This window comes from Arachis hypogaea, chromosome 12, assembly GCF_003086295.3.
Source record: "Arachis hypogaea cultivar Tifrunner chromosome 12, arahy.Tifrunner.gnm2.J5K5, whole genome shotgun sequence".
NCBI lineage: Eukaryota > Viridiplantae > Streptophyta > Magnoliopsida > Fabales > Fabaceae > Arachis > Arachis hypogaea.
Window position 1 is genome coordinate 7,030,723 of NC_092047.1, and position 22,159 is coordinate 7,052,881.

General features: G+C 34.2%; 1 protein-coding gene and 1 non-coding gene across 2 annotated transcripts; one reads left to right on the forward strand and one right to left on the reverse strand.

Moving 5' to 3' along the window:
* Positions 1-1,692: 1,692 nt before the first annotated feature.
* On the reverse strand, positions 1,693-2,623 carry LOC140177270 (NAC domain-containing protein 14-like). Its single transcript, XM_072210431.1, has 2 exons — positions 2,309-2,623; positions 1,693-2,140 (listed from the first exon to the last, which is right to left on the reverse strand). The coding sequence occupies exons 1-2, from the start codon at positions 2,469-2,471 to the stop codon at positions 1,809-1,811; spliced, it is 495 nt and encodes a 164-aa protein (XP_072066532.1). The 5' UTR covers positions 2,472-2,623; the 3' UTR covers positions 1,693-1,808.
* An 8,948-nt stretch (positions 2,624-11,571) lies between these two features.
* TRNAM-CAU (transfer RNA methionine (anticodon CAU)) lies at positions 11,572-11,656 on the forward strand. The gene is given in 2 exon segments: positions 11,572-11,609; positions 11,621-11,656. It is a non-coding gene; the product is annotated as a tRNA-Met (tRNA).
* The last annotated feature ends 10,503 nt before the right edge of the window (positions 11,657-22,159 follow it).

A 22,159-nucleotide genomic window follows, 5' to 3' on the forward strand; every position in this document is an offset into this window, starting at 1 on the left:
TTTTTTTCATTCATTTTTTTTCTCTTATTTTTTCTTGAACCAAATATAGTATAATTTTTCTTTCATTTTTTTAGCATCCAAGCAAAAAAAAATAAAATAAAATTTTTCTTGGGGTGTGTTTGGAAAACTCGTTAGAAGGGAAGAAGTACGTTTAGATTTCTTGAAAGCTTCAACTTTTGGTTTGGCAAAATTTTTTTCCATGAATGGAGAAGTGATTCTGCTGCCAAAACCAACGTTTACAAGAAGCAACTATGTTTAGCTTCTGCGTTTTCCTAACGAGCTTTTTAGCCATGATACTAACCATTTATTTATCTTTTACCAACTTTATCCTTCATGTATGTTATTATATTATTTATAAAATTCTTGTTATTCCTATTTATATGAACTCTATTTTTTTTTATTTTTTTTTTATTTTTTTCAACTGTTTGTTTGATATTATACACTTTTATAATTGTGATTTTTGTGTATTATGTTTGTTATTATCTTTTTATAATATGATTTATTGATTCTATTAGGTAAAGTAAATTAAACAAGAAATTAATTGTAAATAATAATAATAATAAAAAATTATAGCATACTAAAAAAAGAGTACTAAAAATACTAAAAATATACTATATAAAAAGATCATCAAAAATTTTTAGATTTGTTTCAATTACTATAAAATAAATATTTAATTTTTTTATTATTTTTAGTACTCTCTTTTATAATTGTAATTCTCATATACTATGTTTTAGTGTAATTTTTTATAATATAGATTATGATTCTATTAAAAAAATTAAATAAAAAATTAATCATAGATAATAATAAAATCATAAACGTTAGATTCCAAATTAATATTAAGAATAAGATTATTGAGAGTACTAGAATAAAAGTACGATGTAAAAAAATACTAAAATAACATTCTTAGTTAATACTTAAAAAAATGTAACATATTTGATTAAATATTCTTTTATATATTTATAAAATTTATATTGTTTTATTTTTATTTAAAAATATATTTTATCTATTTTTATGTTATTTTTATTTTAGTAAGTAAATATTAATTTTATTATAAAATTAACTAATAAGATTTATTTAAATATCTAAATTAAAATTATAAAATAATATAAAAAAATTATTTAAGTTGAAGTCTATTTTAATAATTTTTTATCTAAAAGTGATTTTAAATGGTATAAGACAAACAAAATTTATTTTACTATAATCAATTTTGATATAAAAATTACCAAACATAAATCACTTTAACACAAACTTACTTTTTATCAAAATCAAGTTTGCAAAATCAATTTTATACAAACTCTCATTTATAAACTGTAATCCAAACACACACTAAAAGCGTTAGAAATAGAAAAGACTTTAAGACAGAAAAAAATGATGTGAAAAGATTCTCACTTTTTAATTCAATTATGAAATGTATGAATGCTTTACTCAGTTGTGATGTCAAGAATAAATTGGACTTCTGATTTATATTTAAAAAATTAAAAAAATTTACAGTACACAAACCAAACTCCAATTTGTGTTTTAGACAATTAAAAAAATTTTAATATTAAAATCGAACTATTCGATTTTTGTTTTCAAAATAAAAAAAATTTAAAAAAATAAATCAAACCCTCCGATTTTTTCTCTCACACAAATAAGACCATTTGATTTGTGTTCTTAATTTTTTTAATAAAAAAATCGTCCATTTTCTTCGCTTCATAGCTCAAAAAATATTATTTTCACGTTCATGTCTAACACCACCTACTTTCATAACTATGTATAACACACACAGAATTTACATATCCAAAAGATTGAGGCAAAGATTCCACAGTTTACAACAAAACCAATAATAGAGGGAAAAAAATTGGCGAATTAATTTCATTTCCAATACAATCTCTTACCTGGCAAGAACCTACCTTTTGATGAAGTGCATGATATTCATGAAGAACCCAATTGGTTTTGACATTATGTGGACGCTTGTAGAAAACTAGTGTTCTTTTTGTACCTATGACACTGTCTGTCCCTGTTCTTTTGATGATTCTCTCTTTTCCTGTGATCTTCCAATATCCCATGTTGGTTTTTCTGTTACATCGCTTGTTTTTCATGTATTTCAATTCATTGAAGAAAAACCATTCTTGATCATCCGATTTCACCTTCGATTGTTCTATAATATAATTCAACCAAGTATAAACTACGACTCTCAAAATAAAAAACAACAATCTAAGATTACTAATATACTAAAGATTAAAACTTTACATATTTTTGTTAGAAAACTTTATAAAGATCAAAGTTATAAAGTTTTTATAAAACAATAGTAATAAGGTAGAGGAACCTGGCAAATCCCAAGGATCAAAGTTACAAAGATCAACTTGGGAAATAGTGTTCTTAATCTCTGCATCATTTCCCAAATGCTTGTTATTGAGATAGTGAATTAAAAGTTCCTCTTCTGTTGGACGAAACCTATATCCAACAGGTAGAACCCTAGTTTCTGCCATTGTTGAGAAATCTATTACAACAAGCTTAATGGCATGGAAGCAAAAACAAGAACTAACTTGCAAAATGAAAAAAAAAAAAAAGAAGGAACAAGGAAGAAGAACAATTGATGCAAGAAAAAGAACAAGAAAAGGAGAATATTTTTTTAATTAACCAAAAAAAAAAGAAAGGAGAAGGAAAGAGGCAGAGAAATGTGAAGTGGAGCGAAGTGAAAATTATAAGAGTATTTATATAACTTAACTTCACTTCACATTTCTCTGCCTTGTGTTTTTATTTTATTTTTTATCAAAATAATTTTTTTAATATTTTAAAAGTAGCATCAACAAATATTAAATATTTTAAAAAATTATTTTTTATTATATTTTTTAATTAAATATATTTTTTTAATAAATTAGATCATGTTTTATATTTAAATAAAATATATAAAATATGTATAATTAAACTTATTACATAATAATACATAAACTGATAAAAGTTAATAATATGATTTCACACCTCAAAATTTTGGTCGGTTTTCTCACCGACTCTAGCTCTAGCATGAAAATTCTTTTGCGGTTCCCATTTCATTTATTTTCTTTTCATGTTTTCTAGCAAAATAAATTAAACCAGTAAAACAATTTCCGAGTTTACTTATCCTTTTTTTTTCTGCCTTAACGAACACGCCGTTAATTTTCATTTTTTTTAATTAAAAAATCAGATTGCATGTAAATGTTAGTAACTCGCTACGTGTTACAAAAAGACTAATCACCCCTTTAACCGCCTTAATGTAGTGTTTGGTTCAAGAGAATACGGAAAAAAAATATAAGAAAAAAATGAGTGAAAAATTAAAATTTTTTTTATTTCAATCACAAAAAAATTAAAAAATGAAAAAAATGTAGTGACGTACAGTCAATTTTTTTTCCCATGAAATGAAAATAGATAAAAAAAAAAAAACAAATAATGATACAATTATATATTTGTTCAAAATTTTTTATTTTATTTTCTTTTAAATCTGAAAATTCATCTCCTATCTTCTCTTTATTTTTACTGTCACAAGCACCATCAAAGTCTCATCGTCGTTGTTCACAACGCCACTGTGGCATCATTATCGTCGTCACAGGTCTATTACAACTACATCTTTTTCTTCTCAAGATGAAGGTGAGTTTTTTCGTCATTTTCGTCGTTTCTTCCAAATTAAGTAATTCTTTTGAATCGATATTTTACTTCTTCAATCGAAGTTGTAGAGGTTTTCTATCCATTTTCTGATTTTTGTAATTGTGGATTCTTTTTTAATTTGAGTTGGCTTAGATGGATTGTCGTAGGAAGCAATAATGCAAGCACGTTTTTGTTTTTTGGAATGCTACTTTTCCGTTGCCTTTGAGTTGGTTCATTGTTTTTGACGTGTGTGAGAGAAGTCTATGTTAGATTCAATTCATGCTGCAACTGCTATTGGATCAAAAAATGAATTCCCCCAATGATGTGAAATATGGCAAATTGATAACAGTTGTGTACAATGCTGCAGTGGTTGTTCCATGATTGAATTAATTTATGATTGAATTAATTGATGATACATACTAATGATTACTTGAGATGATGCTGGACTATTTGTTATATATGATGTAATAATAAATTGATGATAATATATGTGGATTGTTTGAGTAATTTGTGTCTGAATTGCTATGTTGAGTAATGCAAAAAATTTTTATTTTATATGAGTATACTTAAATGTGAAAGTGACAAAAAATAGTGATTTATTAATTCTGAGTATTTATGACTGATTTAATCTTTTTAATAAGTCATAATAGGTAAAAGAAAGTTAGAATGCAAGGTTAAAGTGAGTGAAAAGCTAGGAATTAATTTTTGACCTCTCAAAACTCGAGGTTACATGTTGCAGTCTTGCAGAACTATGCAGTTTCAGATAGCATTTTGTGAATAAAACTGGGAGAAATTTAGCTACTCAAAATAAGTGAAATTATTTTTCTATGAAACCTTGAGATGTCTAGATTGTTTCCCTAAAATTTTAGAATTTTTCGATGTGTGGTTTGGGAGATATGAATTTTAGGAAATGGTCATTTTCTGCAGAAATAATGTTGTCCGAATTCTGAAATAACAACTTCAAAACCACATATCTGAAAATCTTTGGAGGTGCAACTAAAGAGGGGTGAAATATTAGGATATATAGTATTTTATGTCCAAATTTAAGGGCAATTCGAGTTTTTTAGAAAAAGGTGTGCCTTTTGGAAGCAGGACTGTTCACTGTTGTGACAACACCCTTTCCTTAAAATAAAATCATATTTCGAGAGGCATAACTTTTTTTAGAAAAGTGAAAATGCTCTAAGACTTGAAATGGGTGAAATATGGGTAAGGGGTTAAGTACTTTTTTCGTCTTTAACCTCTTGGGTGAAAATCAAAATCGTCCCCGACCTTTTTTGTTATTAAAATCATCATCAACATTACAAAACGTTATAAAATCATCCTTTTGTCCATAATAATTTTTGAAATGACATAAAAACCCTTTCCTATTATCACTACCCAGTACCTACAGTACCCCACCCATTACCCCTACCCCCCATTACTCCTTTCCACCTAAAACAGAAAAACCAAAATGAAGAAAAGGAACAACAGAGGGAGAAGAAAGAAAAGGAAAGGAAGAAGAGGGAGGTGATGGCAGGGGAAGAGGGTAGCCGCTGCCGTCGCGTTGTGGCTGTAGGACTTGTCGCGATGGGCTTGTCGTTCTTCGTCTCTCTCTCTCTTCTGTTGAGGCTTGTCGCGCCGCCGTCGCTGGTGTTCTCCATCGCCGTCGTCGCCGGGGTTCAGCCGCTTCGTCGCTGCTACGCCAACCCTCTGCTGCTCCCCTCATCTTCTCTATGCATCCATGTGCTTTCTCTCCGCCGTTGCGGGGCTTGGGCTCTGGCTCCTCTCCCATCACGCTATGTTCTGCTGCGCCGCCATTGTTAGAGTTTCAACCACTTCGTCGTCACTGGGCAAGGGTTTCGTTGCTCCCCCATCATTGCTGTACACCTGCTCTGTCTCTACTATTGCTGGCAAGGGTTTTGTTCTTCATTTTTTTATGTTTTTTTAATTTTTGAAGAACATAAACATTATTTCTTTCTTTCTAATTTTTTTAATTTATGTTGTTTCTGATTTTGAATCTGAAATTGCAGTTGATGATTGCTGAATTATTTTTAATTTCAAATTTTTGTTAAATTTATTTTGTTGATGATTTCTGTTAAATTGCTAAATTATTGTTGTTGATGATTTCTGTTAAATTGCTGAATTGTTGAAAAAAAAAGGGTTTAGGTGGAAAGAAAAGGATTGGGGGTAGTTGGTAGGTGGTAGTGATTTAGGATGATGAACTGGTAATAGAGAGAAAGATGTGATGGTTATGATGCCAATGGTGATGGTTATGGTGATAGTGGTGGTGGCCATAAGGAAAGGAAGAAAGAGATGCGTAGCAATGGTGATGATGATGCAGAGGTTAGTGGTGAGGGTAGGGAGGGTTTTTCAATTTTTGTTTAAGGAAAAAATTGTCTACAAAATATTGTTTATGGATAAAAGGATGATTTTATAACGTTTTGTAATGTTGAGGATGATTTTAATAACAAAGGGGATGATTTTAATTTTCACCCAAGACGTTAAGGACGAAAAAAGTACTTAACCATATGGGTAAGTGCACTTCAACCACACCAAAATTTAGGAGAATCCAACCAAAAGATAGATTTTATATGATTTTTCTAAATTAGTGACTGCTTGCTGTTTTTCTAAAGTGTACTAAATTAGTGGCCAATTTTTAAAAAATCATATAAAATTAATTTTTTAGAACGTAGTTGCCAAACCAAAACCAAAGTACACTTTAGAATTTCTATTTAAAATAAATAATAATATATTAGGATTTTTTTCCCCTTTATTTTATATGTATATATAATATGTTATACCCCTTTTGTCACTTTTTGAGTACTTTTATTATTAATATGTCCACTCTAAATATTATATTTTCATAGATGGATATTAAAAATTTCGAAGATACGAATGTCATACATGAATCAGATTTTCAAGTAAATCAAATCACTTCTATTGACCAATATCATCCTAAACCAATACAAACATTAACTCGTGTTAGCGAAGAGTTAGAAAAGAGACAACATATATGCGTCACATCTGTTTCATGTGTTATATTGCATGTATTGTATACTTTGGAATTATTATCACAATAATATAGGCCTAGGCAAATTAATGATAACAACTTGGACAGAGAAATTAGGCGTACTCAGCTATTGACACGGTTATTGAAATCTGAAAAATGCCGAGATGTCATATGTATGGGCCCTGAAGCATTTAGGCAGTTGTGTCAAAAATTAAGAGGAACTGGTAGAGTCAAGGATTCAACTCGCTCTACGGTTGAAGAGCAAGTAGCTAAATTCCTACATATTATAGGGCACAATGTGAAAACTAGAACCATGTCTTTCTTCTTTCACCGCTCAGGAGAGACAATTAGTCGTTACTTTCACAACGTCCTAAATGCTATTCTATCGTTAGAGGGAGACTTCTTCAAGCAACCATCTAGTGAGGATGTTCCTTATGAAATACTTCATAATAGTCAATTCTATCCATTTTTCAAAGTACTAAATCTTTTAATTTACTTAGTGAATTTTATGTAATTGTCAACGAAATAATTATAAAATTGTTATGTTAATATGTCAATATACTTTCTAAAAAAAGACTTCATTGGAGCCATAGATGGTACTCATAGTCGTGTGAAGGTACCAAGGGTGGAAGCCCCTCGTTTTTGCAGAAGAAAAGATCACCCCACTCAAAATGTGTTAGTTGTCTGTGGGTTTGATATGAAATTCACTTATGTGTTGTCTGGTTGGGAAGGAACTGCCTCTAACTCAAAAATTTTGAAAAATGCTCTAAGTAGGAAATATCCACTTCGAATCCCCGAGGGTCTGTGATAGTGTAATTTATAAAATTGTTTGCATAAATTCAAATTCATAGACACAGTATGTTATACTTTATTTTTTTTTATAAGTAACGTCGCGCAGGGCCTAAAGAAATAAGAAAAACTAGACTACTACCAATCTTTCAAACTTAACACCACTTGCATCAGCAAGAAGGTGGTGAAACAAGCATAGAGGGGGCTGCTTGAAGAACTTAATTCCAGCAACTTCTCCTTGACCCAGCTTGGCGAGAGCATCGGCACAGAAATTAGCCTCCCTGTAGATATATTTTACTTCTACATTATCCATCTTTGCCAAAAACTCCTTGATCGACCGGACGAGAGAAGAGCTACCATGGCTCTCCGGAGACACCTTCTGAACCAGCGTTACAGTAAATCAAGAGTCTGATTCCACCACTAATTTCGTGATCCTTAGCTCAGAAGATAGCTTAATCCCAACATAGAAGCCCCATAGTTCAGCCATGGTTATGGTACATGTTTCGATATTCATAGTGAAACCAGCAATCGTGCGTCCGGCCCAATCCCTAATAATACCTCGGCAAGCGCCTCTGCTACCAGGATAAACGACTGACCCATCTACATTCAATTTATTCCAATCCCAATTTGGTGCCTCCCATCCGACAAGCTCCTCTCTGGTAAGATTTAGTAAGCTACTACTGTGCTCTGTTATGCTCAAAGTAATGCTATAATTTTCTGTAATTTTCTTTATCATTTGGTGAAGTTGATTGTTTGGCAGAGTCTCATCTCTGAAAATGAAATCATTTTGACACTTTCAGACTATGTTGCACGTCGTGACGAAGATGATGGGCCACGGAGTCCCATATTGCTTTCGAGAGACCAACGAAAGATTAGTACTAAGCCATTCCTAAAAGGATTGGGAGAAAAAAATTTCCTGTGCATTTCTGTTTACTATGCTAATCCATGCCGTACAGATGTAGAGGCAATCGCGTAAGGCGTGGAGCACAGTCTCTTCCTCTCCGCAGCATCTTAGATAGTCGTTGTTGTCTATGAGGTTTCTGCTCTTCCTCCTGTTGTTGGTAAGCAAAGCTTCATGGGTAAGGAGCCAACAGAAGGTTTTCAACCGCTAAGTTATTTTTCCAAAACAATTTGTGTAACTTGTTATTATTATCCTTGTTACTGAAGAGAGCCTCATAGGTTGATTTAATTGTAAACTTGCCATCTGCTGTTGGAAGCCACCCCACAGTGTCTACTCCAATGTCATGATTGGGGGATTTTAAAATTCTAATGTGCTCTAGAACATCCTCAGGCAAAACCTGACTAATTTTTGTCCAATTCCAAGTATTCTGAGAAGTAATATAATCGCACAACCTTTCTCCAAGCGTTTCTTCATTTGAGGTTAATGGTAGACTAAGTTTCTTAATTTGTAAATTCCTAGGATATAATGGTCCTCCCAAAAAGAAATGCTTTTTCTGTCACCTATTCTCCAAATTAGGTTTCCTTGAAAATTTTCCAGATCTTTGTTATTCCAATCCAAGCGTTTGAGCTGCTAGTCTTCTTATGGACTTTGGATATGATGTTGTCTCCTCCTGCATACTTTGCTCTCATCACCTGAACCCATAGGGAATCCCTTTTGTAGATTAAGCCACAAGCAAGTTTCATAAGAAACAGTTGATTGGTCTCCTGTGCCCTTCGAATCTCCAGTCCACCTTCCTCCTTTGGTTTACAAATTTTCTCCCAACTTAAAAGATGGACCTTTCTATCATTGCCCCATAGGAAGTCCCTACAGAGTTTATCTATTTTAGCACAAACCGCCATAGGAATCTTCATAATCTGCATACAGTAACTAGGAATGGTTGATAACACCAATTGGATAAGGGTGCATCTCCCTGCAAAAGATAGAGATTTCTTATTCCAGCTAGATAACTTGGCTTGCATGCGGTCAAAGATGAATTGAAAATGACGCTGGTTATACTTCTCCGTGATCAAAAGTACTCCTAAGTATTTCCCCAGATTAGCCGTTAGGGTCATTCCAAGCCCCTGGCTTAGTTGCTGCTTAATATTATTAACATTCTTATAAAAATAGACACAAGACTTGTGGAAGATGATTCTTTGTCACAAGCTCTCGCAAAAAGGGTGTAAGATCTCCTTAATCGTTCGCACTTGTTCACTAGAAGCTTTAGCAAAGAGAACCAAATCATCTGCAAAACAAAGATGAAATATTTTAGGCTCACTTCTAGAAATAGTTATTGGCTCCCATTTTTTATCAGCAACTATTTTATTAATAAGGTGGGATAAATGCTCAATACACAGAACAAAAAGATAAGGTGAGAGGGAATCTCCCTGTCTAATCCCTCTGGTTGGGGAGAATGTTTCAGAGGATGATCCATTCCAAAGGAGATTCATGGTGGGGGTAGAAATGCAGTGGGTAATGACATTAATGATTCCTTCTGGGATACCGACGTCTTTTAGACTATCCACCACAAAATTTCTGTTTAACCTGTCGTAAGCCTCTCTAGGTTGATCTTTATAGCTATGATTCCTTTTCCTTGATTCCTATTACGCATGGTGTGAACCACCTTCTACACTACTAGAATATTTTTTGCACTTATCCTGTCAGGAATAAAACAAGATTGAGTGTTAGAAATAAGCACAGGCATATAATTTTTACGTCTAGAGGTAATAATTTTACTGACCACTTTATAGCAAACATTACATAGTCTGATAGGTCTAAAATGACTAAAATTTTCAGGTACTAAAATTTTAGAAATGATTATAATAAGAGTCTTGTTAACTTCATTAATATTTTTGGGTTGCTGAAAAATAGACTTCACCCAGTTTTTGAGGGATTCAGCAACAATATTTCAAGACTGCAAGTCGCAAAGACATCTTAATAGAAGAAATAGCTTTGTTTTTTTAGGTCTATAATACAATAAGAGATCAACTAGTTGCTATTTTTTTGGGTGATTGAGAGGGCCTAAGCCCAAAAAAAGGAAAACAAAAGGACAAAATTAAAAGGATACCCTTGTGGCAAAAAAAAAAGGGGTACCCTTAAAGGTTGAAGAAGTACTTTTAAACTTTTACTTGAAATAACAAATCCATTTTCTAATACCAACAAAAAAAAAAAAATACACACATACATTTTCACATCCCCAAAAATAAGAAACAAATATGTATCTTTGTATTAAAGGAAAGGTCTAAAGGTGAGTTTTTGGGTGAACTTGCTTGTTCCATTGAATTGTCAAAGTAAAATTTTAACACATGCATACAACTTATATGGATAAAAGAAAAATGCAACAAGTTAAAAAATAAAACTTTGAAAATTACCCACAAAGGAGTGGTGGCGCAGTTGGCTAGCGCGTAGGTCTCATAGCATTAGAGTTATCCTGAGGTCGAGAGTTCGAGCCTCTCTCACCCCACATATTTGTTTGCAATAAATATATATTTTTTAGGATATAAACACTTCGCATATTCAATTAAACATTGACAAATATATCTATAAAAATTTATCAATTTGGTTGCTTTTTCCAATTAGAATCAAATTGATAAATTTTTATAGATATATTTAATGCACATATCATGTGTTTTATTCCAGGGCTGCTGGAAAAATTTTGCAGGAATACCATCGCTCCCCAGAGCCTTCCAGCTTTTTATATAAAAACTGGCAGCTTTAACTTTCTCTTGGGAGACCTCTTTTGAAATATCAGCATAATTCCTGCTAACAAGCTTCGGAAAATAGCCAGACAGGGGAAAAGGATTGTAGTTTGAATCCATAGAGTATAAGATCTTGAAAAAATCAACCCCTCATCTCTTTAACTGCTCAACATCATTAATCTATTCTCTTGAATCATTCTTAAGGGTTGTTATCCTATTTCTTTTCCTTCTACCATTTGCTCTGTGATAAAAGTATCTAGTATTTTTATCACTAAACTTGATGTTGTTACTCCTTGATAGCTGTTGCCAATAGACTTTCTCTTGCACTGTAATGCCCTCGTATTCCTGCCAAAGCTCCTTTTGGAGCTTATCAAGAAAAGGATTCGGATTGAAGGAAAGACTGTTGGTGATTCCCTCCAATCTTGATAGGATTCTTTGTTTTTTCCTGAAATATAGCCAAATACTTCTTTGTTTTTAACACATGCATGCAACTTATACGGATAAAAGAAAAATGCAACAAGTTAGAAAATAAAACTTTGAAAATTACCCACAAAGGGGTGGTGGCGCAGTTGGCTAGCGCGTAGGTCTCATAGCATTAGAGTTATCCTGAGGTCGAGAGTTCGAGCCTCTCTCACCCCACATATTTGTTTGCAATAAATATATTTTTTTTAGGATATAAACACTTCGCATATTCAATTAAACATTGACAAATATATTTATAAAAATTTATCAATTTGGTTGCTTTTTCCAATTGGAATCAAATTGATAAATTTTTATAGATATATTTAATGGACATATCATGTGTTTTATTCCAGGACTGCTGAAAAAATTTTGCAGGAATACCATTGCTCCCCAGAGCCTTCCAGCTTTTTATATAAAAACTGGCAGCTTTAACTTTCTCTTGGGAGACCTCTTTTGAAATATCAGCATAATTCCTGCTAACAAGCTTCGGAAAATAGCCAGACAGGGGAAAAGGATTGTAGTTTGAATCCATAGAGTATAAGGTCTTGAAAAAATCAACCCCCATCTCTTTAACTGCTCAACATCATCAATCTATTCTCTTGAATCATTCTTAAGGGTTGTTATCCTATTTCTTTTCCTTCTACCATTTGCTCCGTGATGAAAGTATCTAGTATTTTTATCACTAAACTTGATGTTGTTACTCCTTGATAGCTGTTGTCAATAGACTTTCTCTTGCACTGTAATGCCCTCGTATTCCTGCCAAAGCTCCTTTTGGAGCTTATCAAGAAAAGGATTCGGATTGAAGGAAAGACTGTTGATGATTCCCTCCAATCTTGATAGGATTCTTTGTTTTTTCCTGAAATATAGCCAAAGACTTCTTTATTCCAAGTTTTAGCTTCCTACATGAAATTGGCAATATTCACAGTGAAGCTATTTATGTTGTTCCAACTTCTTTTAACAAGGTTATTGTAGTCCTCATGAAGGACCCATGGAGCAGGAACCGAAACGGTTTGTAGCCCTCATCTAAAGTGGCCATCTGAAAATCAAGCAAAATAGGGAGTGGTCAGATTTAAGTTTAGGCAAATGTTTAACCCCAACATCTTTGAAACAGTTAGTAAAATCAAGGTTGCTAAGAAAACGATTGAGTCTTTTCTTAATATTATTCCTTTGCCGAGTAAAAGGGGACCCTGAAAAACCTAAATCATTTAGTTCACACTTATTAATACAGTTTAAAAACTACTAGTATCTACAGATAAGTTGGACGAACTCCCTGAGTCGTCAAGAGTAAGAGTTGAGTTGAAGTCTTCCCCTAAACACCAAGATCCAGTTAAATTTTCTGCAATGTCTTCAATAATCTCCCAAAGTGCTCTCCTATTCGCTACTTGGCGGCTTCCGTATATGGCAGTGAAAAACCAAGGGGCCTCATCACCCCATTGGAGTTCTAGGTGGACCAGTTGTTTATGAACCAGAATTGGTTTAGCCTTCCAAAGAGCCGATTTCCATGAACACCATATTCCTCCTGAGAAGCCTTCAGCCTCACTTACACACCAAGCATCAAAGCCAAACCTTTTGATGACATTCTCAACCTTCCTGCCAGATATGTGAGTCTCCAAAAGGATGTAAAAACTAGATTTGTATCTAGAATTTAAATCTGAGAAGATAGTATGAAACTCTTTTGTCAAGGCTCCTCTACAATTCCAAATAATTATGTTCATCACAACAATCTAAAAATTAAAGTAAAACCCGAAACCCAAATAAAACAAGGGAAATGAAATTCCCTATTCCAAGACTAACAGGAGGCTATCAAGCTTCCATATCTTGGACATAGTTAACCTCTGATTCGGCTCCATTGGGAGGAACAACATTCTGCATCTACATCTCTGTAATCATATCAGTAGACATAATTATGGCGTCGGTTTGTTCAGGTTGTTTATCTTTGTAAGTGCTAACTTGTTCCCCTTTCGTTGCCTCTCCCATAAGTTTAGATATGAGGAAAGCTGAGTTAGGGTCCAAGTTTTCATTAGTGGAGATGACCTGTCCTTCTATTTGTTTGCTGTAAGTGTCTTTATCAAGCCTGCTGGACTGTTGTAAGCAATCTTGATGATTGTCATCTTTTTTACCATATAGATTTGGTTTTGTTGATATATCCCCTGGAATGAAGGCTGAGTTTGCTGTTTTTCTTTGTTACTTTTGTTTGAGACGTGACTTGTCTGGTTTGTTTTGCTTTGATCATTATTCTTGAGTTTGGTAGGAATATTTTTTGTGCTCTGTTTAGGTCCAAATTTGGCATTCCTTTGACTGAATTCCTCCCTAGTGTGTGGCTGCATTTTCTTTTAGGTTGCTGCTTTGACATTGCTTTGGCTAGGTTGATTTTTTCTTTGGCTAGGCTTTCTTCCTTAGATTTCTCAACCTCGTCACTTGCTCTTTCCTGATTCAGGATTTCAAATCTGGATCCATATCCTTTCTTATCCTTGGCATTAATTGTCTTATTAATTTTTTTATTCTTTTTTCTTTGAGCTTTTCTGACTACCATCCATGGGCCAAAGGGGCTTTCTTCACTTATTTGAGCATGATCCACCGTTGGAATAGACAGCTGGAGGGGTTGGTTTTGGTGTGGGTCAATAGCGGTATCCTTGGAATTTTCATTAATGATACCCGAATTTTCTCTTTCCCTTTTTGCGTATTCTGAAGATTTTGTTCTTGCTTCTGGTTGCCACCGGTATTGCTATCCTCCTTGTGGTGGTTCCGACTATCATCACCATTCTGAACTGATTTTTCTCTTGTGCCTTGCTTTTTCAATTCTAGACAGTCATCATCTTATACCCGTATCTTCCACAATTAAAGTAGATTTGATGCACACCTTCATACACTAAAATAAAACTCTTTTTCTAAAGCTGTAAAAGATGAAATCAATTGCTTCCTCAAATCAATTTCTACATATATTCACACAAATTTTCCTCTCAAGTGAATGGATGTGAGCTCATCAACCCGAAGCATGGTCCCCAAGGTTTTTACCACCTTCCATAGGAAATATCTGTTATAGAGTTCTGCCGAAAGGTTAGGAATACGAATCTAAACTGTCACTTTCTGGACTTTCGTCTCTTGAGGCATGAACAAATGTCTCCATCTTTGAATTAACAAATAATGGTCAGCTATCATCCAAGGACCCTCAAATAAGGCATGTGCATAATCGTGTTGATTAGAAAACCTAACCAGAAAGAATCCCCTTTGCAAATCCATCACTCTCGTAGTTTCTTTTATAGCCCACCGCTTATTTATCCATCTTACCATGGCATGTGGATTAATATTTTTCCCTAATGGTTTGACAATTAGGGCCTGTTTCCATGACCTGCACCAGTCATCATATTCTTCAAGAGTAACCTCGATGTTTGGTTTAGGACTGAATGGAGCTTGATCACTAAGATCCAAATCCAAGGACTCACTCTCTAACATGTACTCTTTTGTCGCCATCTATCATATTGTTTTTAATAATTGATTATGTGTTTCTTATTGTCATAAAGTATCAGTATATCTTCATGCATTTGAAGAAGATATCATTTTCTGTTTTATTTATGTTAACACATGGTTGAAAATCACTTTATATATATATACTTTGAGATTGATTGGTTGTTTGAATAGAAAGATATTGATAAAATATATTATCATGATCAACTCTGATCTTTGTGTTAATTTATCTTTGTTGTATATATTTGTGCAGGAATCATAATACTTGAAAATATTTGGGAACAACGAGGACACTACTTAGTACAAGTAGAAATTGATCATGTGTTAATATCTTTAATTAGGGAAAACTTTCTTTTTTTGAAATAGATGGGTACAGATGGCTCAAGCTATGTAGAATTAATTTTTTAAAAGTAGGCGTATGCTGATGACTCTAACCATGAAGAATTATCCTTTTTGAAAGTGTTGTGTGGTGATAAAATAGTACTCTCCTGGAGTCCTAGTCGTTGTTACTCTTTTGGCGTTTTGTTATATGTTTATAAAAATTGTATATGATTTTTTGTCGCACGTAATAAGAAAGAAATGCTAGCCACTTTTGATAATATTTTATTTTGTAAATACGATTTAGTGAAACTTTTTCTTAAATATGATTAAGGAGATTAATGATGTAAAGTATGAGTAGTTTTTATTATTCTTTTAGAAAATTATTCATTTGAATATATTTAAAAAGAATGATATATATTTTTATTTATGATATTTAAAAGACAATAGAAAAGGATAAATTCAAAAAAATATTATTGTTATAATACGTTAAAATTCTGAAATACAATTGGGATCACATTTTTTTATTAGAAAAATAATTTAAATACATTAGTATATTATAATTTATATATAATATAAGAAAGGATATTAATGTAATTTCACTTAGTTATGATTTTTTCTCTTTTTACTTTTTCTTCCATTCAAACAAAAGAAAAATTTTCTCCTATTTTTTTGAAAGTTTTGCAGTATCTGAATAAACGAATAGTTGATTGTAGATGACATATTAGTCATAATTTTGTGTGATAATCATAGGTCTGTTTTGACAGAGATCAGATGGAATAAGATAATTGATATATAAATCGGCCTTTCTTGAGCCATAATAGATTGTCATTTGACCTTTATTGACAAAGGTGCAGGTAGGCTTGCCTCATTAAAACCTCTCCAAGCAAAATTCTTATTTTTGAAAAAATCTTAGGAGTAGGAAAAAGAGTGCAAGTCTGTCTCTGTCTTTAACTGTAATATTGCTTTAAAGAGGAAATATTCCAAGTGTTAGGCAAATTTGTACTATCTAAATATTGGAGTTTATATGCTCCATTTCCTAGGACTTCAATAATTCAGAGTGGGCCTTCCCATTTGGTTGTAAGTTTTTCATGAGATTGAGGTCGTCTGGCTTGCTCAGTTTTTCTGAGTACGAGGTCGTCGACTTGAAATGAGTGAGAATGGACCTTCTGATTGTATCACTGAGCTATGTTGTGTTGCATTGCTCGGTGACGAAAAGTTGCTATATCTCGGATTTCTTCTATGGAATCGAGGTCTAGTCACCGAGCTTCATTTTGGTTGGTTGCTTGTGTTCTCAACGAAGACTGAGAAATCTCCAAAGGAATCATAGCATCCGACCTATAGAATAAGCGGAATGATGTTTCTTTAGTTGTAGAATGTGTAGTGGTGTTGTAATCCCAAAGAATTTCTGTGATAAGCTCGGCCCAAAGACCCTTTGTGTCATCCAGTTTCTTTCTTATGGCATGTAGGACGACTTTGTTTGCTGCTTTAGCTAACCCATTAGTCTATGGATGTTCAATTGAAGAGAAATATTGGTAGATCTGTAAATTCTATAAAAAAAAGATGTAAAGTTATGATCGACAAACTGGCGACCACTGTCAATGATAACATAACATGTTGTGGGACACCAAATCTGCATATAATATGTTTCCAAACAAAAGAAATCATTTGTTCAGATGTGATTTTGGCCAATGATTTTGCCTCAATCCATTTAGAGAAATAGTCGATGGCTACAACTAAAAAATTAACCTGACCTGGTGCAACGGGGGAAATGGGCCCAGAATATCGATTCTCCATTGATAAAACGGCCAACTTACTTTAGAGTTATGCAATTGCTCTGCTGGATCATGTATTATGGGAGCATATTTTTTGGCAATTGGTGCAATTTTTTACCTTTTAATGACAATCTCTCTGTAAGTTCGACTGAAAAAAGTTGGCACGGAAAATTTTAGAAGATAGACTCCGTGCTCCCACGTGTGTTCCATAGATTCCTTCATGGGCCTCGGCTAGGGTGAGGTCTACCTCTGACCTGTCTAAACATTTTTAGAGTGGGTGAGTATATCCTCGTCTATACAAGTTATCATTTAATAATGTAAATAATGAGGCTTGTGGTTGGAATTATTTCAAATTCTTATTTCAGATGAAATGTTTCTAGTTTCAAATAATGAATATAAGGCCATCGCCAGTCATCACTCTGGTTGATGTTACAAATATTAATAAAATTGATGCGTGCTGTAACCAGAGTGGATTGTAGAAGAGATGAAGTGTGTGACTGTGTACTGGCGAGCTTGGACAGAATATCAACTCGGTGATTTTGTTCTCTTGGAATATGGTGAATTTCAAATTTTGAAAAGGAAGATATGAGTGATGTTACAGTATCTAAATATTTTGTTAGAAGATGATGTTTGACTTGAAAAGATTGATTTACCTGTTGCACTACTAATTAAGAGTCACAATGGACCTTTATTTCAGAAATGTTTAATTCGATTGCTAGCCTCAAACCAGCAATAAGTGCTTCATATTCGGTCTGCTTGTTGGCCTTGAAGGAAAAGCATAAAGAGTGTTCTAAAACAATTCCATTACCATCTTTGAGAAGAATGCCAGCTTCTGACCCTTGGGAGCTAGAGGTGCCGTCTACGTAAAGCGTCCATTCTGTTGGCATATCATCGAAGTTGGGAGTAGTAAACTCGGCAAAACAATCTACAAAGTATTGCAATTTGATAGATCCTCTAGCTTGATATCTGATATCAACCTCAGACAGCTCGATAGACCATTTTATTAGTCATCCAGTTAATTCTAGTTTGTGAGCACTAGTCGTAGCGGTTGCTCGGTTCGAACATTGATGATATGACTCTGGAAATAAGTTCGGAGACGCCTAGTGGATAATACTAATGCCAAGGCGAGCTTTTCTATCTTGGGATAACGAAGTTTGACATTTTGTAGAGATTTGCTGACAAAGTAAATAGGATTTTGCACCTTGTTCCTTTTTGTAATAAGAACGGAACTAACAGCCCATTCAGTAATAGATAAATAAAGATAAAATTCCTCTCTGATTTTAGGTTTTTTCAAAATTGGCGGTTTGGAAAGGATAGTTTTTAGATTTGAAAAAGCAATTTCACAATCATCATTCCACTTAAAGTCATTTTTCTTTTTGAGTGATTGAAAGAAGCAAAATGACTTAGAAGCGAGACAAGGTAAAAATCTTGACAAGATAGCAAGTTTCCCTCTCAATTGTTGGACCTTCTTGATTATTTGAGGACTTTTCATTTCTAGAACAACTTAACATTTGTCAAGATTGGCCTCTATACCTCAGCTTGTAAGCAAAAACCCGAGGAATTTTCCTCCTTGGACCCCAAAGGCACATTTTCAGGGTTTAGTCGCTTGTTATATTGTCTAACTTGTGCGAAAATCTCCACAACGTCATCTATGTGAGACTTGCCGATCTTGGTTTTGGCTACCATGTTATCAACATAGACCTCCATGTTCTGACCAATTTGCTTGGCGAATATCTTATCCATAAGTCGCTAGTAAGTAGCTCCTGCATTCTTAAGGCTAAAAGGCATAACTTTATAGCAAAAATTATCATATTTAGTTATAAAGACAGTTTTATATTAGTCTGGTAGATGCATCAAGATCTGGTTATAACCAGAATATGCATTCATAAAACTTAAAGTGCCAAATCCAGACAAATTTTCAACTAAAGCATCAATAGATGGTAAGGGATATGCATCTTTAGGACATGCTTTGTTTAGATCAGTGAAGTTGGCACACATGCGCCATTTACCATTATGTTTCTTTACCATGACAACATTGGCTAACCATGTTGTGAACCTTATTTCTCGAATGAAGTTGGCATCAATGAGCTTTTGAGTTTCCTCCAAGGACGCTTTTCTTTTTTCCATGCTGATGTTGCGTTTTTTCTGTGCTATAGGTCGGATTGCTAAGTTTATTGCCAACTTATGAGATATTATAAAAAAGTCAATTTTAGGCATGTCAGTGGGAGTCCAAGCGAATAGGTCGGCATTTTGTTGAAGAAATTGGGTGAGCTTCTGTTTCTCGTCCTCTTGTAAAGATGAACCTACAAAAGTGAACTTGTTTGGATCGTTAGTTAAGAAACTTTTTTGTAACTCCTCCATAGGGATGTGGCGATCTTGAAATTTGGATCGTGGATCTAACTCGGCTAATGATGGAAGATGGAGTGAGTTATGGACTGCATTTATGTGTGCACCTATAGCTCGGTTGGCCATAGGCAATTTGAGACTGACATTATAGCAATGCCGAGCTTCACGGTGATCACTGTGAATTGTGCCAATAAGGTTGTCCTGCACATGAAACTTAACACACAGATGAATTGTGGAAACTATAGTGCCAAACTTATTCAAAAAAGGTCGGCCAAGAATTATGTTATAAGGACTGAAACAATCAACCTCAAGATATTGAACATCTAGAGTTTTGGTTAAAGGATTCTCACCAAGTTTGGTCTATAACCACACAAGTCCCAACACAGGCACGCGTTACCCTAAAATTCAACCAAGTCTCTAGTGGACAGTTGTGGTATATTATCACTCAGCTTCATTTTCTGGAATATGGAATAAAATAGGACATCGGCAATGCTCCCAGGATCCAATAGTACTTTGCGTACTGTTAGATCTCCCAGTTGAATAGAGATAACGACGGGGTTGTCTAAGTTGAGCTCGTTTGAAAAGGAAATCGGACGGTTGGAACATCATTTCAAGAAATTTGGGCAAAGGTTAAGGACTGTTAAGGATTCTTACAACAGCGAGCATAGCTCGGTAGGTGCATTTAGGAGTCGAGCTTGAAGTTCCGCCACCAACAAAGCCCCAAGAAATACAATTGATCACACCTCGGGGTTGATTGGGTTGAGCATTGGTTGCTTTGTCCTTGTCACGAGAAGATTGTCCGACAGAGGATAGTCAACACGCTTTTGAATGTGGCCATCGATATATTTGTCCAAATGTCATTGCCGAGCTAATCGCTCTAGTAGATCTTTGGCTATGACACACTCATCCGTAGTGTGTCTGTGCTTTTGATGAAAGGCACAATATTTTGTCTTGTCTATATTCTTTAGATCCTAGTAGGTTCCAGCCTTTCGAGAAGATTTGATTAGCTTTGAATTTAGTATTTCTTTAATGAACTCCTCCCTTTTGGTGTTGACCTGGGTGTAAGAATCATATTGTGGCGTTAATCGAAAAGGTTTTTTGTTATCTCGATTTTTATCATCATCCTTGCTGGTTTGGTTTTTTCTGACCTCTGAGCTTGGCGTAGCTCCTCAATCTCCATTTGACCCTTGGCCTTCTCGCGGAACTCGGCCAAGGTTCTCGGTTAAGCCACTGTGACGGCTTCTTAGAATTTTTCTGGACAAAGACCACTCTTAATAGCATGTAGGTGCACCTCTGGATGAAGGTTTGGGATACTCATCGCTACTTTGGTAAAGCGAGTGACATACTCTCGTAAAATTTCATGCTATCCTTGCTTGATCGTGTTTAGATAATCAGAGTCGTGTAAATATATAGAAGATGCAGCAAACTGATCTTCAAATGATTTGGCGAGCTCCTAAAAGCGTGAGATAAAATCTGCAGGCAAAGAAGAAAATCAATCAAGTGTACGACGGTCTAATAAAGTAGGAAAACAATGACATAAGATGAGATCAGAGGCACCGTTCACTATCATCATAGAACGGAACTTTTTGACGGGCTTTTTAGGATCTCCCATGGCATCGTAGGGAGTTAGTGTCATTGGTAATGCAAAGTTTCTGGGTAATTTAAAATTCACGACCTTTTCTGTGAATGGTCCAACTTTGTTGTCTGATTCGTCGTTTTCATTGTTTTGTTGATCTCTCTGGTTGTTGAGTTTCAGAGACGTATGTTAGATTAGAATTTTTCTTATCGTCTTCTAGTTGCTCATTGTGATCATTATTATTTTCAATCCAAGCATTGGTTAGCTCGGCTATCTGATTTGTCATTCTTTGATTTTTTTTTCTACCATGCGCTGATTAGCTTATTGTTACTCCGTTACCATCTGAAAAAGTTTGGATGGTGTGAGAGGAGGTTGGTCAGCCATAGAAAGATCTGAAAATTTTGGGACCTAAAGAAAAAAGGATTTTTGTTTCTGGGTCCCACGGTGGGTGCTAATTGTTCTTATGAAGGTTGACCGCTGTATAGCTCGTCCGCCGATGAGTGACTGCAAACTTTTTCGTTGGGATGAGTTATACTTCAACAATGAGAGAATAGGGGGGTGGACACCTGTGAAAGGTATTCCGACGCTCAAATTAATAAGGAAATAATAAACTTTGCAAATTACAATATATCTAAACGATTTTCTTTTCTTATATTTGGGGTGATATATATTCGGTTACAATTCTGATAATCTAAACGCTGAAGTTCTTATTCTTGCTCATGAAGCAATGTATGATTGATTTAGAAAAGTTAACCTTGGTTCAATTCAAGCAAATCTTAGGCAATCTGCTCCTCATTTCAACTCTCAATTTCAAAGACCACCCGAAAGAAGAAACTTCGATAGAAGGAGAGGTCGTGCTGAAAATTTCTTTAAAGGGGGCAAATTATTTTTCAATGATTCAAGATCCCAATGTACGGTACATCAAGTATTCCCTTATTTCTATATATTTGATCACAATTTCAATCTATCAAATTTTAATTCTTTGCAATCTCAGTCTCAAGGTTTTGTTGATCAACCTCTACCACCACTAAATTCTATATATGGACAATGATTGCTACTTTAAATTCCACGTTCATGTTTGCTATGTTAAATCTTAGGCCAATCAACAAAATTCTTCTCCAAGGCACACCTAAAAATGAGATTTATGTCTTTGATTGAGGAGTTGTTGCTATTAATAGTTCCTCTCCTTCTATTAAGTAT

Bases quoted from the DNA above. Each gene is read 5' to 3' on its own strand.
- LOC140177270 (XM_072210431.1), bottom strand. From the start codon at position 2,471: ATGGCAGAAACTAGGGTTCTACCTGTTGGATATAGGTTTCGTCCAACA. The intron at 2,141-2,308 runs GTTCCTCTACCT...ATTATATTATAG, and splicing joins TGATCCTTGGGATTTGCCAG to AACAATCGAAGGTGAAATCG.